General features: G+C 47.7%; 1 protein-coding gene across 1 annotated transcript; it reads right to left on the reverse strand.

Moving 5' to 3' along the window:
- Positions 1–607: 607 nt before the first annotated feature.
- MRPS18B (mitochondrial ribosomal protein S18B) lies at positions 608–20,586 on the reverse strand. The gene is made up of 7 exons (XM_075259210.1): positions 20,486–20,586; positions 3,840–3,951; positions 3,435–3,532; positions 1,693–1,761; positions 1,517–1,583; positions 1,380–1,439; positions 608–897 (listed from the first exon to the last, which is right to left on the reverse strand). The coding sequence occupies exons 1-7, from the start codon at positions 20,543–20,545 to the stop codon at positions 695–697; spliced, it is 669 nt and encodes a 222-aa protein (XP_075115311.1). The 5' UTR covers positions 20,546–20,586; the 3' UTR covers positions 608–694.
- Positions 20,587–20,905: the final 319 nt, after the last annotated feature.

Raw genomic sequence — 20,905 nt, forward strand, 5'->3', positions numbered from 1 at the left:
GTTCGCTCATCTCTAATCACACGTACTTTCCTCTTATCTTCACTGTACCCTGTCTTGGTAAGGATTGTGTTTCACATGCTGGGCAGTAGATAGAATGACATACTGTGTTGTGTGTCAGTAATTCCAGCGTTATATCATACACACAGTGTTAGAGACAATTGGGGAGATTTACACGGTACGTGAGCCAATGTTTTGGTGCAAATGAAACAAATGCTGGCATGTTTAGTTTTGTTGATCTTTCCGAAATCTGAGAGCGTAATCATGGGAACTGTAATCCTTCGGATTGCTCATCCCACCTACGGCAAGTCCTAGCTGCATCCTAACAACGTGAGCCCAGAAATGGATCAGTTATAGTTACTTCTGACAACTTCTGGAGAGTTTTCCCAGAGATTTAGGTACTTTCCTGTATTTTAGAACCTTGCAATTTACATTGGTGCTTTGTAATACTGCAGTTCGTCTAAAGAGCTGACACTCTAAAAGGGGTTGTCAAAGTATGGACATGTATCTCCTATCCTGTGGGTAGGCAATAAGTGTCACATCACAGAGTTCAACCCCCTGCGGTCTCGTGTGACTGGCATATTACAGGGACTCCATTAGTTGCACCCGCTGTCATTCTAACCAGACCTATCACTTTATTCAATGTCACATACAGAAAATATAAAAGACACCCAGCGTTAACCACGTCATTGCCTTCTCACTGCTCCCCCCTCATCTGCTTCCAGTACGGCTTGTACAGCTTCTGTAACCGCGCCACGTCTTTTTCGGATGGCTCTTGCCACTCGTACCAGGAATACCAGGGACCTGCTGGGACCGGAGGGGTTTGTGCCACCGCACCGTGGTCCCGAGAGTAGTCTCCGAAGGTTATGTCCTTATGCTGGATTACTACTGGGAGGAAACCTACAAATGGGAAGAGAAACGATAGTCAATGGGCATTTATTTAGAATTTTTGGGACCACCACCATTACAAGAATGAGGGACTAATATCGATGACCTATCAGTTTAGAGGGGTTTAATACCTGGGGGCCCCCACAGTACCACTGCCTATCAGTCATGTGGCCCATATATGGCTCAGTCTCATTCAGAGGAGGAGCCAAACTGCAATTCCAAGCGCGGACACTATACAAGGAAGGCGCTGCAACGCTCCGACACCTACAACCTTGTCAAACGGCTGATTGTCGACAGTGTTGGACTCCTAAAGATCTGATATTTAGCCCCATAAATCCCCTTTGAACTATTCACAGGCCCCTATCCGCACAACAGAGGCCAGAAAGTGCTTTCCCAAGATGAATATTTTGTGCGCTATGGAACGTGTTGGAGCTATAAGAGAATAAACATTTCCTATATCTAGAAATCATTTCGGAGGGGCCGGGTCCTCTCACCATGATCCTGAGCCTCAGTGATGGCCTGCACCAGACGCTTGTATTGCTTCATGCACACACCTAGGACATAAATACATGAATTAGCTGGATAGGCGGATTCCCACGCCCTGAGTCACGCTGAGTAGTCAGTGACAAACCTGTTCTGGTAGGGTCATAGATGGCTCCGGTGTGCGGACAGATGAACTGCTGCAGCAACTTCACATTCTGCAGGAACATAATAAACCCTATAGTCACTGGGCCAGTGTGGGAGAATCTGACATAGTTAAAGAGACGGGTCACACAATAGTCGCCGCACCCATAAGAGCCGACTCACCCGGTAATCCACGCCGAGATTCTGGTCCCGGCAGATAGGGCAGGGATTCCCACAAACTTTATCTCCTCGCTGTAACATAAGACAAAATAGTTACTGCAGGATCATTGAATGAGGCGCAATACCAGACATCACCAGTACAAAAGAGGGGGCGCTGTTAACATCAGGCATCATGGCAGTGGGTGCGGCGAGTAGTTTCTCTACCGCCAGGCCTCTCATGTCCGTTCATGACCCCAGCCTCTGCTCCCATTGTGCTGAAGCGTGTTGGACGGCTTCCTTACGACTCCATACTAATTAATGGGGCTTTTCCTTCTTACCCTGAGCGCACACAGCACCCCCGCTCCTTCCAGACTAATTTTCTAACCTATCAATCTATTAAGGCGCTATACCTGGGGGCGCTGAGGCTGGGGTCTCGCACTCGCACTACTTCATGGCTACAGAAGCTTCTGCTCTGGATGCAAAGTACACCAAGGCCTCGCTCTACTCTTTACTCCAACCGTCTGTGTGAACTAGGCACGGCGCTTCCCCCATATGTGCTAAAATGGGAGGAAGAACTTCAAATGTCCCTCACACCCAAAGAAATATTCTCTGTCCTCAAGCGCTCCTTGGCCCTAGTTCTAAAGGTGTACGCTTGCAAGAGTCGAGCTTTAAGTTGGTCATCAAATGGTATAAAACGCCCATCGTAATCCATAAGTTCTATCCTGAGGCTTCCCCTTTGCGTTGGCGCTGCCATAAGGCCCCCAGGCTCCGATCTGCATATTTGGTGGGAATGCCAAACTATATCCCCCTTCTGGTTGCTCATTCAGTGGGTTTTGAACCAGGTTTGCGGACTCTCTAAACCTCTGACCCCTGTAGGCATATTTTTTGAATTTGTGGCCCCATCCTCTCCCCCGGTCTCCCAAGCGACTCTGGCTTCAACTTTTACCTATCGCCAAGTCTTTGATCCCCTTATACTTGGCATCCCAATATCCCTCTACAGTATCTCACTTTCTACGGAAAGATTCTCAAGTATACGCCGGTATGGAGGAGCTTTAACACTTTGCACTCATCAGAAGTTCAGCTCTATGTTGGCGCCCTGGTATACGTACTCTAGTGACCCTACCTGGGCACCCCTGTGGGAACCCCCTGGTTAATTATCATACTCTTTGAGACCCTGTAAATCAGAACAGGTTCAGGAGTCCTAGCAAAGCCAATGTAATGTTCCCCTGCTGAGAATGCTTAAGTAGGTAGCCAGGAGATAGCGATGACTCTTCTACGAGAGTCCCTTCACATCTGAAATCTTACTTAAACAACAGCTATATGAATGAGAGGTGTGACCCCGCTCCACCCCCTGGGGCAGGGACAGCACGCCTCTCATAAATACAGCTGACTAATACTGGTAACTATACAGCCAGACCCAGGAAAGCTGGATCATTTCCTCCATGTATCTGCAGCAAATCCTGTATATTGCACCTTCACTTCCAGACTTGCCATAGATTTCCCCTATGTATTACAATGCATACTGTCCTCACATGTGCAATACTATGAGCATGCTGCAGATACGTCGCCTGGCAAAGTGCAATATATGCAGGGACTCCAGTGACGGCCTTGACAACCCTGTTCCCATATCTCCCCGGACCCCTGTCCTGTGGGGGTTATCTGCTCCTGAGTCACAGGACTAGTCTATAGGTGCTCCTATACATCAATAGCACTTCTATTCCTATAACTACTGACCACACATCCATTCAATCCTCCCAAAGACTTACAATGCAGGTTTTTCGGGTTTTCTGCGGTGGGATCGATCCCTTGTGGTTTCTTCTGTAGTCGGCCCAGACATTTCTCTGTCCATAACGCTCCAAGTACTCTGCAGAGGGGAAATGATAACATGTAAGGACACGCATGTGCTGTCAACTCCGTGTATATCCGCTCAGTCAGCCAGTATATCACCCCGGCAGAGAATTACAACACATGAGAACCCGCACTGAAGGTGCATTCACACTGCGAAGTGAAAACTGCGCTGGAGAAAAAAACTGCAGGTGAAAATAAGTGTGTATGGTGATTAAAATAAAGAAATGCACCAAAAACTGCACCGTGTAAATACATCCTCAAATAAACACCTCCCCCAGCCTCTCCCAACCAGATACAGCTGATAACAGAGAGCAATGGCTTACCTTCACTGCTCAGATACTCCCAGGGATGCTCCTTATAACGAGAGGCCACATCAAACTCCTCAGGGGGGCTACAGAGGGAGCGGACCCCAAGGGGCAGTGCTGATGCCGGGGTCTACAAGGAGAACACACAGTATTATGGGGTACAGTACAGACATACACCTCTATATCCCGGGTATATAGTGAGGACACACAGTATTATGGGGTACAGTACAGACATACACCTCTATATCCCGGGTATGTAGGGAGGACACACAGTATTATGGGGTACAGTACAGACATACACCTCTATATCCCGGGTATGAGGGGAGGACACACAGTATTATGGGGTACAGTACAGACATACACCTCTATATCCCGGGTATGTAGGGAGGACACACAGTATTATGGGGTACAGTACAGACATACACCTCTATATCCCGGGTATGTAGGGAGGACACACAGTATTATGGGGTACAGTACAGACATACACCTCTATATCCCGGGTATGAGGGGAGGACACAGTATTATGGGGTACAGTACAGACATACACCTCTATATCCCGGGTATGAGGGGAGGACACACAGTATTATGGGGTACAGTACAGACATACACCTCTATATCCCGGGTATGAGGGGAGGACACAGTATTATGGGGTACAGTACAGACATACACCTCTATATCCCGGGTATGAGGGGAGGACACACAGTATTATGGGGTACAGTACAGACATACACCTCTATATCCCGGGTATGTAGGGAGGACACACAGTATTATGGGGTACAGTACAGACATACACCTCTATATCCCGGGTATGAGGAGAGGACACACAGTATTATGGGGTACAGTACAGACATACACCTCTATATCCCGGGTATGAGGGGAGGACGCACAGTATTATGGTGTACAGTACAGTCATACACCTCTATATCCCGGGTATGAGGAGAGGACACACAGTATTATGGGGTACAGTACAGTCATACACCTCTATATCCCGGGTATGAGGAGAGGACACACAGTATTATGGGGTACAGTACAGACATACACCTCTATATCCCGGGTATGTAGGGAGGACACACAGTATTATGGGGTACAGTACAGACATACACCTCTATATCCCGGGTATGAGGAGAGGGCACACAGTATTATGGGGTACAGTACAGCCATACACCTCTATATCCCGGGTATGAGGGGAGGACACAGTATTATGGGGTACAGTACAGACATACACCTCTATATCCCGGGTATGAGGGGAGGGCACACAGTATTATGGGGTACAGTACAGACATACACCTCTATATCCCGGGTATGAGGGGAGGACACACAGTATTATGGGGTACAGTACAGACATACACCTCTATATCCCGGGTATGAGGGGAGGGCACACAGTATTATGGGGTACAGTACAGACATACACCTCTATATCCCGGGTATGAGGGGAGGGCACACAGTATTATGGGGTACAGTACAGTCATACACCTCTATATCCCGGGTATGAGGAGAGGACACACAGTATTATGGGGTACAGTACAGACATACACCTCTATATCCCGGGTATGAGGGGAGGACACACAGTATTATGGGGTACAGTACAGACATACACCTCTATATCCCGGGTATATAGTGAGGACACACAGTATTATGGGGTACAGTACAGACATACCTCTATATCCCGGGTATGAGGGGAGGACACACAGTATTATGGGGTACAGTACAGACATACACCTCTATATCCCGGGTATGAGGGAGGACACACAGTATTATGGGGTACAGTACAGACATACACCTCTATATCCCGGGTATATAGTGAGGACACACAGTATTATGGGGTACAGTACAGACATACACCTCTATATCCCGGGTATGAGGGGAGGACACAGTATTATGGGGTACAGTACAGACATACACCTCTATATCCCGGGTATGAGGGGAGGACACAGTATTATGGGGTACAGTACAGACATACACCTCTATATCCCGGGTATGTAGGGAGGACACACAGTATTATGGGGTACAGTACAGACATACACCTCTATATCCCGGGTATGTAGGGAGGACACACAGTATTATGGGGTACAGTACAGACATACACCTCTATATCCCGGGTATATAGTGAGGACACACAGTATTATGGGGTACAGTACAGACATACACCTCTATATCCCGGGTATGAGGGGAGGACACACAGTATTATGGGGTACAGTACAGACATACACCTCTATATCCCGGGTATGAGGGGAGGGCACACAGTATTATGGGGTACAGTACAGACATACACCTCTATATCCCGGGTATGAGGGGAGGACACACAGTATTATGGGGTACAGTACAGACATACACCTCTATATCCCGGGTATGAGGGAGGACACACAGTATTATGGGGTACAGTACAGACATACACCTCTATATCCCGGGTATATAGTGAGGACACACAGTATTATGGGGTACAGTACAGACATACACCTCTATATCCCGGGTATGAGGGGAGGACACACAGTATTATGGGGTACAGTACAGACATACACCTCTATATCCCGGGTATGAGGGGAGGACACAGTATTATGGGGTACAGTACAGACATACACCTCTATATCCCGGGTATGTAGGGAGGACACACAGTATTATGGGGTACAGTACAGACATACACCTCTATATCCCGGGTATGTAGGGAGGACACACAGTATTATGGGGTACAGTACAGACATACACCTCTATATCCCGGGTATATAGTGAGGACACACAGTATTATGGGGTACAGTACAGACATACACCTCTATATCCCGGGTATGAGGGAGGACACACAGTATTATGGGGTACAGTACAGACATACACCTCTATATCCCGGGTATGAGGGAGGACACACAGTATTATGGGGTACAGTACAGTCATACACCTCTATATCCCGGGTATGAGGGGAGGACACACAGTATTATGGGGTACAGTACAGACATACACCTCTATATCCCGGGTATGAGGGGAGGACACACAGTATTATGGGGTACAGTACAGACATACACCTCTATATCCCGGGTATGTAGGGAGGACACACAGTATTATGGGGTACAGTACAGACATACACCTCTATATCCCGGGTATGAGGGGAGGACACACAGTATTATGGGGTACAGTACAGACATACACCTCTATATGCCGGGTATGAGGGGAGGACACACAGTATTATGGGGTACAGTACAGACATACACCTCTATATCCCGGGTATGTAGGGAGGACACACAGTATTATGGGGTACAGTACAGACATACACCTCTATATCCCGGGTATGAGGGGAGGACACACAGTATTATGGGGTACAGTACAGTCATACACCTCTATATCCCGGGTATGAGGAGAGGACACACAGTATTATGGGGTACAGTACAGACATACACCTCTATATCCCGGGTATGAGGGGAGGACACACAGTATTATGGGGTACAGTACAGACATACACCTCTATATCCCGGGTATGAGGGAGGACACACAGTATTATGGGGTACAGTACAGACATACACCTCTATATCCCGGGTATGAGGGGAGGACACACAGTATTATGGGGTACAGTACAGACATACACCTCTATATCCCGGGTATGAGGGGAGGACACACAGTATTATGGGGTACAGTACAGACATACACCTCTATATCCCGGGTATGAGGGAGGACACACAGTATTATGGGGTACAGTACAGACATACACCTCTATATCCCGGGTATGAGGGGAGGACACACAGTATTATGGGGTACAGTGCAGACATACACCTCTATATCCCCGGTATGTAGGGAGGACACACAGTATTATGGGGTACAGTACAGACATACACCTCTATATCCCGGGTATGTAGGGAGGACACACAGTATTATGGGGTACAGTACAGACATACACCTCTATATCCCGGGTATGAGGGGAGGGCACACAGTATTATGGGGTACAGTACAGACATACACCTCTATATCCCGGGTATGAGGAGAGGACACACAGTATTATGGGGTACAGTACAGACATACACCTCTATATCCCGGGTATGTAGGGAGGACACACAGTATTATGGGGTACAGTACAGACATACTCCTCTATATCCCGGGTATGTAGGGAGGACACACAGTATTATGGGGTACAGTACAGACATACACCTCTATATCCCGGGTATGAGGGGAGGACACACAGTATTATGGGGTACAGTACAGACATACACCTCTATATCCCGGGTATGAGGAGAGGACACACAGTATTATGGGGTACAGTACAGACATACACCTCTATATCCCGGGTATGAGGGGAGGACACACAGTATTATGGGGTACAGTACAGACATACACCTCTATATCCCGGGTATGAGGGGAGGACACACAGTATTATGGGGTACAGTACAGACATACACCTCTATATCCCGGGTATGTAGGGAGGACACACAGTATTATGGGGTACAGTACAGACATACACCTCTATATCCCGGGTATGTAGGGAGGACACACAGTATTATGGGGTACAGTACAGACATACACCTCTATATCCCGGGTATGTAGGGAGGACACACAGTATTATGGGGTACAGTACAGTCATACACCTCTATATCCCGGGTATGAGGGGAGGACACACAGTATTATGGGGTACAGTACAGACATACACCTCTATATCCCGGGTATGAGGAGAGGGCACACAGTATTATGGGGTGCAGTACAGCCATACACCTCTATATCCCGGGTATGAGGGGAGGACACAGTATTATGGGGTACAGTACAGACATACACCTCTATATCCCGGGTATGAGGGGAGGGCACACAGTATTATGGGGTACAGTACAGACATACACCTCTATATCCCGGGTATGAGGGGAGGACACACAGTATTATGGGGTACAGTACAGACATACACCTCTATATCCCGGGTATGAGGGGAGGGCACACAGTATTATGGGGTACAGTACAGACATACACCTCTATATCCCGGGTATGAGGGGAGGACACACAGTATTATGGGGTACAGTACAGACATACACCTCTATATCCCGGGTATATAGTGAGGACACACAGTATTATGGGGTACAGTACAGACATACACCTCTATATCCCGGGTATGAGGGGAGGACACAGTATTATGGGGTACAGTACAGACATACACCTCTATATCCCGGGTATGTAGGGAGGACACACAGTATTATGGGGTACAGTACAGACATACACCTCTATATCCCCGGTATGTAGGGAGGACACACAGTATTATGGGGTACAGTACAGACATACACCTCTATATCCCGGGTATGAGGGGAGGACACACAGTATTATGGGGTACAGTACAGACATACACCTCTATATCCCGGGTATGAGGAGAGGACACACAGTATTATGGGGTACAGTACAGACATACACCTCTATATCCCGGGTATGAGGGGAGGACACACAGTATTATGGGGTACAGTACAGACATACACCTCTATATCCCGGGTATGAGGGGAGGACACACAGTATTATGGGGTACAGTACAGACATACACCTCTATATCCCGGGTATGTAGGGAGGACACACAGTATTATGGGGTACAGTACAGACATACACCTCTATATCCCGGGTATGTAGGGAGGACACACAGTATTATGGGGTACAGTACAGACATACACCTCTATATCCCGGGTATGTAGGGAGGACACACAGTATTATGGGGTACAGTACAGTCATACACCTCTATATCCCGGGTATGAGGGGAGGACACACAGTATTATGGGGTACAGTACAGACATACACCTCTATATCCTGGGTATGAGGGGAGGACACACAGTATTATGGGGTACAGTACAGACATACACCTCTATATCCTGGGTATGAGGGGAGGACACACAGTATTATGGGGTACAGTACAGACATACACCTCTATATCCCGGGTATGAGGAGAGGGCACACAGTATTATGGGGTACAGTACAGCCATACACCTCTATATCCCGGGTATGAGGGGAGGACACAGTATTATGGGGTACAGTACAGACATACACCTCTATATCCCGGGTATGAGGGGAGGGCACACAGTATTATGGGGTACAGTACAGACATACACCTCTATATCCCGGGTATGAGGGGAGGACACACAGTATTATGGGGTACAGTACAGACATACACCTCTATATCCCGGGTATGAGGGGAGGGCACACAGTATTATGGGGTACAGTACAGACATACACCTCTATATCCCGGGTATGAGGGGAGGACACACAGTATTATGGGGTACAGTACAGACATACACCTCTATATCCCGGGTATATAGTGAGGACACACAGTATTATGGGGTACAGTACAGACATACACCTCTATATCCCGGGTATGAGGGGAGGACACAGTATTATGGGGTACAGTACAGACATACACCTCTATATCCCGGGTATGTAGGGAGGACACACAGTATTATGGGGTACAGTACAGACATACACCTCTATATCCCGGGTATGTAGGGAGGACACACAGTATTATGGGGTACAGTACAGACATACACCTCTATATCCCGGGTATATAGTGAGGACACACAGTATTATGGGGTACAGTACAGACATACACCTCTATATCCCGGGTATGAGGGGAGGACACACAGTATTATGGGGTACAGTACAGTCATACACCTCTATATCCCGGGTATGAGGAGAGGACACACAGTATTATGGGGTACAGTACAGACATACACCTCTATATCCCGGGTATGAGGGGAGGACACACAGTATTATGGGGTACAGTACAGACATACACCTCTATATCCCGGGTATGTAGGGAGGACACACAGTATTATGGGGTACAGTACAGACATACACCTCTATATCCCGGGTATGAGGGGAGGACACAGTATTATGGGGTACAGTACAGACATACACCTCTATATCCCGGGTATGAGGAGAGGACACACAGTATTATGGGGTACAGTACAGACATACACCTCTATATCCCGGGTATGTAGGGAGGACACACAGTATTATGGGGTACAGTACAGACATACACCTTTATATCCCGGGTATGTAGGGAGGACACACAGTATTATGGGGTACAGTACAGTCATACACCTCTATATCCCGGGTATGAGGAGAGGACACACAGTATTATGGGGTACAGTACAGACATACACCTCTATATCCCGGGTATGAGGGGAGGACACACAGTATTATGGGGTACAGTACAGACATACACCTCTATATCCCGGGTATGAGGGAGGACACACAGTATTATGGGGTACAGTACAGACATACACCTCTATATCCCGGGTATGTAGGGAGGACACACAGTATTATGGGGTACAGTACAGACATACACCTCTATATCCCGGGTATGAGGGGAGGACACACAGTATTATGGGGTACAGTACAGCCATACACCTCTATATCCCGGGTATGAGGGGAGGACACACAGTATTATGGGGTACAGTACAGACATACACCTCTATATCCCGGGTATGTAGGGAGGACACACAGTATTATGGGGTACAGTACAGACATACACCTCTATATCCCGGGTATGTAGGGAGGACACACAGTATTATGGGGTACAGTACAGTCATACACCTCTATATCCCGGGTATGAGGGGAGGACACACAGTATTATGGGGTACAGTACAGACATACACCTCTATATCCCGGGTATGAGGGGAGGACACACAGTATTATGGGGTACAGTACAGACATACACCTCTATATCCCGGGTATGTAGGGAGGACACACAGTATTATGGGGTACAGTACAGACATACACCTCTATATCCCGGGTATGTAGGGAGGACACACAGTATTATGGGGTACAGTACAGACATACACCTCTATATCCCGGGTATGTAGGGAGGACACACAGTATTATGGGGTACAGTACAGACATACACCTCTATATCCTGGGTATGAGGGGAGGACACACAGTATTATGGGGTACAGTACAGACATACACCTCTATATCCCGGGTATGAGGGGAGGACACACAGTATTATGGGGTACAGTACAGACATACACCTCTATATCCCGGGTATATAGTGAGGACACACAGTATTATGGGGTACAGTACAGACGTACACCTCTATATCCCGGGTATGAGGGGAGGACACACAGTATTATGGGGTACAGTACAGACATACACCTCTATATCCCGGGTATGAGGGAGGACGCACAGTATTATGGGGTACAGTACAGACATACACCTCTATATCCCGGGTATGAGGGGAGGACACACAGTATTATGGGGTACAGTACAGACATACACCTCTATATCCTGGGTATGTAGGGACGACACACAGTATTATGGGGTACAGTACAGTCATACACCTCTATATCCCGGGTATGAGGGGAGGACACACAGTATTATGGGGTACAGTACAGACATACACCTCTATATCCTGGGTATATAGTGAGGACACACAGTATTATGGGGTACAGTACAGACATACACCTCTATATCCCGGGTATGTAGGGAGGACACACAGTATTATGGGGTACAGTACAGACATACACCTCTATATCCCGGGTATGTAGGGAGGACACACAGTATTATGGGGTACAGTACAGTCATACACCTCTATATCCCGGGTATGAGGGGAGGACACACAGTATTATGGGGTACAGTACAGTCATACACCTCTATATCCCGGGTATGAGGGGAGGACACACAGTATTATGGGGTACAGTACAGACATACACCTCTATATCCCGGGTATGAGGGGAGGACACACAGTATTATGGGGTACAGTACAGACATACACCTCTATATCCCGGGTATGAGGAGAGGACACACAGTATTATGGGGTACAGTACAGACATACACCTCTATATCCCGGGTATGAGGGGAGGACACACAGTATTATGGGGTACAGTACAGACATACACCTCTATATCCCCGGTATGTAGGGAGGACACACAGTATTATGGGGTACAGTACAGACATACACCTCTATATCCCCGGTATGTAGGGAGGACACACAGTATTATGGGGTACAGTACAGTCATACACCTCTATATCCTGGGTATGAGGGGAGGGCACACAGTATTATGGGGTACAGTACAGACATACACCTCTATATCCCGGGTATGAGGGGAGGACACACAGTATTATGGGGTACAGTACAGACATACACCTCTATATCCCGGGTATGAGGGGAGGACACACAGTATTATGGGGTACAGTACAGACATACACCTCTATATCCCGGGTATATAGTGAGGACACACAGTATTATGGGGTACAGTACAGACATACACCTCTATATCCCGGGTATGAGGGGAGGACACAGTATTATGGGGTACAGTACAGACATACACCTCTATATCCCGGGTATGAGGGGAGGACACACAGTATTATGGGGTACAGTACAGACATACACCTCTATATCCCGGGTATGAGGGAGGACACACAGTATTATGGGGTACAGTACAGACATACACCTCTATATCCCGGGTATATAGTGAGGACACACAGTATTATGGGGTACAGTACAGACATACACCTCTATATCCCGGGTATGAGGGAGGACACACAGTATTATGGGGTACAGTACAGACATACACCTCTATATCCCGGGTATGTAGGGAGGACACACAGTATTATGGGGTACAGTACAGACATACACCTCTATATCCCGGGTATATAGTGAGGACACACAGTATTATGGGGTACAGTACAGACATACACCTCTATATCCCGGGTATATAGTGAGGACACACAGTATTATGGGGTACAGTACAGACATACACCTCTATATCCCGGGTATGTAGGGAGGACGCACAGTATTATGGGGTACAGTACAGACATACACCTCTATATCCCGGGTATGAGGAGAGGACACACAGTATTATGGGGTACAGTACAGACATACACCTCTATATCCCGGGTATGAGGGGAGGACACACAGTATTATGGGGTACAGTACAGACATACACCTCTATATCCCGGGTATGAGGGGAGGACACACAGTATTATGGGGTACAGTACAGACATACACCTCTATATCCCGGGTATGTAGGGAGGACACACAGTATTATGGGGTACAGTACAGACATACACCTCTATATCCCGGGTATGTAGGGAGGACACACAGTATTATGGGGTACAGTACAGACATACACCTCTATATCCCGGGTATGTAGGGAGGACACACAGTATTATGGGGTACAGTACAGACATACACCTCTATATCCCGGGTATGAGGGGAGGACACACAGTATTATGGGGTACAGTACAGACATACACCTCTATATCCCGGTATGAGGGAGGACACACAGTATTATGGGGTACAGTACAGACATACACCTCTATATCCCGGGTATGAGGGGAGGACACACAGTATTATGGGGTACAGTACAGACATACACCTCTATATCCCGGGTATGTAGGGAGGACACACAGTATTATGGGGTACAGTACAGACATACACCTCTATATCCCGGGTATGTAGGGAGGACACACAGTATTATGGGGTACAGTACAGACATACACCTCTATATCCCGGGTATGAGGGAGGACACACAGTATTATGGGGTACAGTACAGACATACACCTCTATATCCCCGGTATGTAGGGAGGACACACAGTATTATGGGGTACAGTACAGACATACACCTCTATATCCCGGGTATGAGGGGAGGACACACAGTATTATGGGGTACAGTACAGACATACACCTCTATATCCCGGGTATGAGGGAGGACACACAGTATTATGGGGTACAGTACAGACATACACCTCTATATCCCGGGTATGAGGGGAGGACACACAGTATTATGGGGTACAGTACAGTCATACACCTCTATATCCCGGGTATGAGGGAGGACACACAGTATTATGGGGTACAGTACAGACATACACCTCTATATCCCCGGTATGTAGGGAGGACACACAGTATTATGGGGTACAGTACAGACATACACCTCTATATCCCGGGTATGTAGGGAGGACACACAGTATTATGGGGTACAGTACAGACATACACCTCTATATCCCGGGTATGAGGGAGGACACACAGTATTATGGGGTACAGTACAGACATACACCTCTATATCCCGGGTATGAGGGAGGACACACAGTATTATGGGGTACAGTACAGACATACACCTCTATATCCCGGGTATGAGGGAGGACACACAGTATTATGGGGTACAGTACAGACATACACCTCTATATCCCCGGTATGTAGGGAGGACACACAGTATTATGGGGTACAGTACAGACATACACCTCTATATCCCGGGTATGAGGAGAGGACGCACAGTATTATGGGGTACAGTACAGACATACACCTCTATATCCCGGGTATGTAGGGAGGACACACAGTATTATGGGGTACAGTACAGACATACACCTCTATATCCCGGGTATGAGGGGAGGACACAGTATTATGGGGTACAGTACAGACATACACCCCTACATCCCGGGTATGAGGGAGGACACACAGTATTATGGGGTACAGTACAGACATACACCTCTATATCCCGGGTATGAGGGGAGGACACAGTATTATGGGGTACAGTACAGACATACACCTCTATATCCCGGGTATGTAGGGAGGGCACACAGTATTATGGGGTACAGTACATACACCCCTACATCCCGGGTATGAGGGAGGACACACAGTATTATGGGGTACAGTACAGACATACACCTCTATATCCCGGGTATGAGGGGAGGACACACAGTATTATGGGGTACAGTACAGACATACACCTCTATATCCCGGTATGAGGGAGGACACACAGTATTATGGGGTACAGTACAGACATACACCTCTATATCCCCGGTATGTAGGGAGGACACACAGTATTATGGGGTACAGTGCAGACATACACCTCTATATCCCGGGTATGAGGAGAGGACACACAGTATTATGGGGTACAGTACAGACATACACCTCTATATCCCCGGTATGTAGGGAGGACACACAGTATTATGGGGTACAGTGCAGACATACACCTCTATATCCCGGGTATGAGGAGAGGACACACAGTATTATGGGGTACAGTACAGACATACACCTCTATATCCCGGGTATGAGGGGAGGACACAGTATTATGGGGTACAGTACAGACATACACCTCTATATCCCGGGTATGAGGAGAGGACACACAGTATTATGGGGTACAGTACAGACATACACCTCTATATCCCGGGTATGAGGGGAGGACACAGTATTATGGGGTACAGTACAGACATACACCTCTATATCCCGGGTATGAGGGGAGGACACACAGTATTATGGGGTACAGTACAGACATACACCTCTATATCCCGGGTATGAGGGAGGACACACAGTATTATGGGGTACAGTACAGACATACACCTCTATATCCCCGGTATGTAGGGAGGACACACAGTATTATGGGGTACAGTACAGACATACACCTCTATATCCCGGGTATGTAGGGAGGGCACACAGTATTATGGGGTACAGTACAGACATACACCTCTATATCCCGGGTATGAGGGGAGGACACAGTATTATGGGGTACAGTACAGACATACACCCCTACATCCCGGGTATGAGGGAGGACACACAGTATTATGGGGTACAGTACAGACATACACCTCTATATCCCGGGTATGAGGGGAGGACACAGTATTATGGGGTACAGTACAGACATACACCTCTATATCCCGGGTATGAGGGGAGGACACACAGTATTATGGGGTACAGTACAGACATACACCTCTATATCCCGGGTATGTAGGGAGGGCACACAGTATTATGGGGTACAGTACATACACCCCTACATCCCGGGTATGAGGGAGGACACACAGTATTATGGGGTACAGTACAGACATACACCTCTATATCCCGGGTATGAGGGGAGGACACACAGTATTATGGGGTACAGTACAGACATACACCTCTATATCCCGGTATGAGGGAGGACACACAGTATTATGGGGTACAGTACAGTCATACACCTCTATATCCCGGGTATGAGGGGAGGACACACAGTATTATGGGGTACAGTACAGACATACACCTCTATATCCCGGGTATGAGGGGAGGACACACAGTATTATGGGGTACAGTACAGACATACACCTCTATATCCCGGGTATGTAGGGAGGACACACAGTATTATGGGGTACAGTACAGACATACACCTCTATATCCCCGGTATGTAGGGAGGACACACAGTATTATGGGGTACAGTACAGACATACACCTCTATATCCCGGGTATGAGGAGAGGACACACAGTATTATGGGGTACAGTACAGACATACACCTCTATATCCCGGGTATGAGGGGAGGACACAGTATTATGGGGTACAGTACAGACATACACCTCTATATCCCGGGTATGAGGGGAGGACACACAGTATTATGGGGTACAGTACAGACATACACCTCTATATCCCGGGTATGAGGGGAGGACACAGTATTATGGGGTACAGTACAGACATACACCTCTATATCCCGGGTATGAGGGAGGACACACAGTATTATGGGGTACAGTACAGACATACACCTCTATATCCCGGGTATGAGGGGAGGACACACAGTATTATGGGGTACAGTGCAGACATACACCTCTATATCCCGGGTATGAGGAGAGGACACACAGTATTATGGGGTACAGTACAGACATACACCTCTATATCCCGGGTATGTAGGGAGGACACACAGTATTATGGGGTACAGTACAGACATACACCTCTATATCCCGGGTATGTAGGGAGGACACACAGTATTATGGGGTACAGTACAGACATACACCTCTATATCCCGGGTATGAGGAGAGGACACACAGTATTATGGGGTACAGTACAGACATACACCTCTATATCCCGGGTATGAGGGGAGGACACAGTATTATGGGGTACAGTGCAGACATACACCTCTATATCCCGGGTATGAGGAGAGGACACACAGTATTATGGGGTACAGTACAGACATACACCTCTATATCCCGGGTATGAGGGGAGGACACACAGTATTATGGGGTACAGTACAGACATACACCTCTATATCCCGGGTATGAGGGGAGGACACAGTATTATGGGGTACAGTACAGACATACACCTCTATATCCCGGGTATGAGGGAGGACACACAGTATTATGGGGTACAGTACAGTCATACACCTCTATATCCCGGGTATGAGGGGAGGACACACAGTATTATGGGGTACAGTACAGACATACACCTCTATATCCCGGGTATGAGGGGAGGACACACAGTATTATGGGGTACAGTACAGACATACACCTCTATATCCCGGGTATGAGGGGAGGACACACAGTATTATGGGGTACAGTACAGACATACACCTCTATATCCCGGGTATGTAGGGAGGACACACAGTATTATGGGGTACAGTACAGACATACACCTCTATATCCCGGGTATGAGGGGAGGACACACAGTATTATGGGGTACAGTACAGACATACACCTCTATATCCCGGGTATGAGGGGAGGAAGCACAGTATTATGGGGTACAGTACAGACATACACCTCTATATCCCGGGTATGTAGGGAGGACACACAGTATTATGGGGTACAGTACAGACATACACCTCTATATCCCGGGTATGAGGGGAGGACACACAGTATTATGGGGTACAGTACAGACATACACCTCTATATCCCGGGTATGAGGGGAGGACACACAATATTATGGGGTACAGTACAGACATACACCTCTATATCCCGGGTATGTAGGGAGGACACACAGTATTATGGGGTACAGTACAGACATACACCTCTATATCCCGGGTATGAGGGGAGGACACACAGTATTATGGGGTACAGTACAGACATACACCTCTATATCCCGGGTATGAGGGGAGGACACAGTATTATGGGGTACAGTACAGACATACACCTCTATATCCCGGGTATGAGGGGAGGACACACAGTATTATGGGGTACAGTACAGACATACACCTCTATATCCCGGGTATGAGGGGAGGACACACAGTATTATGGGGTACAGTACAGACATACACCTCTATATCCCGGGTATGAGGGGAGGACACACAGTATTATGGGGTACAGTACAGACATACACCTCTATATCCCGGGTATGAGGGGAGGACACAGTATTATGGGGTACAGTGCAGACATACACCTCTATATCCCGGGTATGAGGAGAGGACACACAGTATTATGGGGTACAGTACAGACATACACCTCTATATCCCGGGTATGAGGGGAGGACACACAGTATTATGGGGTACAGTACAGACATACACCTCTATATCCCGGGTATGAGGGGAGGACGCACAGTATTATGGGGTACAGCACAGACATACACCTCTATATCCCGGGTATGAGGGGAGGACGCACAGTATTATGGGGTACAGTACAGACATACACCTCTATATCCCGGGTATGAGGGGAGGACGCACAGTATTATGGTGTACAGTACAGTCATACACCTCTATATCCCGGGTATGAGGAGAGGACACACAGTATTATGGGGTACAGTACAGTCATACACCTCTATATCCCGGGTATGAGGAGAGGACACACAGTATTATGGGGTACAGTACAGACATACACCTCTATATCCCGGGTATGAGGGGAGGACGCACAGTATTATGGGGTACAGTACAGACATACACCTCTATATCCCGGGTATGAGGGGAGGACGCACAGTATTATGGTGTACAGTACAGTCATACACCTCTATATCCCGGGTATGAGGGGAGGACACACAGTATTATGGGGTACAGTACAGTCATACACCTCTATATCCCGGGTATGAGGGGAGGACACACAGTATTATGGGGTACAGTACAGACATACACCTCTATATCCCGGGTATGAGGGGAGGACACACAGTATTATGGGGTACAGTATAGACATACACCTCTATATCCCGGGTATGAGGGGAGGACGCACAGTATTATGGGGTACAGTACAGACATACACCTCTATATCCCGGGTATGAGGGGAGGACGCACAGTATTATGGGGTACAGTACAGACATACACCTCTATATCCCGGGTATGTAGGGAGGACACACAGTATTATGGGGTACAGTGCAGACATACACCTCTATATCCCGGGTATGTAGGGAGGACACACAGTATTATGGGGTACAGTACAGACATACACCTCTATATCCCGGGTATGAGGGGAGGACACACAGTATTATGGGGTACAGTACAGACATACACCTCTATATCCCGGGTATGTAGGGAGGACACACAGTATTATGGGGTACAGTACAGACATACACCTCTATATGCCGGGTATGAGGGGAGGACACAGTATTATGGGGTACAGTACAGACATACACCTCTATATCCCGGGTATGTAGGGAGGACACACAGTATTATGGGGTACAGTGCAGACATACACCTCTATATCCCGGGTATGTAGGGAGGACACACAGTATTATGGGGTACAGTACAGACATACACCTCTATATCCCGGGTATGAGGGGAGGACACAGTATTATGGGGTACAGTACAGACATACACCTCTATATCCCGGGTATGTAGGGAGGACACACAGTATTATGGGGTACAGTACAGACATACACCTCTATATCCCGGGTATGAGGGAGGACACACAGTATTATGGGGTACAGTACAGTCATACACCTCTATATCCCGGGTATGAGGGGAGGACACACAGTATTATGGGGTACAGTACAGTCATACACCTCTATATCCCGGGTATGAGGGAGGACACAGTATTATGGGGTACAGTACAGTCATACACCCCCGCACTACAATCAATCCCCCATTACCCTGCTCCATAGAAGTCCTCTCACGCCCGTCACGCATAACCTGCCCAAGGAGGCCGCCATCTTGGAGAGGGAAGGACTAGTCTAACACAGTGACATCTGCCAACCACAGTACTGTATTTTTTTTCTTCATGAATCTTTATTAACAAAACAGAAACTGACAAACCCCCTCCCAGCCCGCCGTCTTTCCTCACACAGCCTCGCGAGCTCTATTGCACAATCCTCATATCTTAACAGTTGTGTTGTTTTTGTATTAACTTTATTAACAATGTTTCTGTAAACTGTTCGTTTAGACTGCGCAGGGTCCGAGCGTCTCCCAGCTTCATCATTAGTAACTCGGCTTAATCGCGTTTATGTCTAAAAATGTCAGAAAAGCTTTATCGAGCTCATGACACAGACCTATAAAACGTATAAGACACGTGT

Source organism: Leptodactylus fuscus, chromosome 11 (assembly GCF_031893055.1).
Source record: "Leptodactylus fuscus isolate aLepFus1 chromosome 11, aLepFus1.hap2, whole genome shotgun sequence".
NCBI classification, from domain to species: Eukaryota; Metazoa; Chordata; class Amphibia; order Anura; family Leptodactylidae; genus Leptodactylus; species Leptodactylus fuscus.

What these genes read in the sequence shown, in the direction of transcription:
- MRPS18B (XM_075259210.1), bottom strand. Translation starts at nt 20,545, where the DNA reads ATGGCGGCCTCCTTGGGCAGGTTATGCGTGACGGGCGTGAGAGGACTT. An exon ending in GAGGACTTCTATGGAGCAGG is followed by an intron (nt 3,952 to 20,485) that starts GTAATGGGGGAT and finishes TTCTCCTTGTAG; the next exon opens with ACCCCGGCATCAGCACTGCC. An exon ending in CTATGACCCTACCAGAACAG is followed by an intron (nt 1,440 to 1,516) that starts GTTTGTCACTGA and finishes TTTATGTCCTAG; the next exon opens with GTGTGTGCATGAAGCAATAC.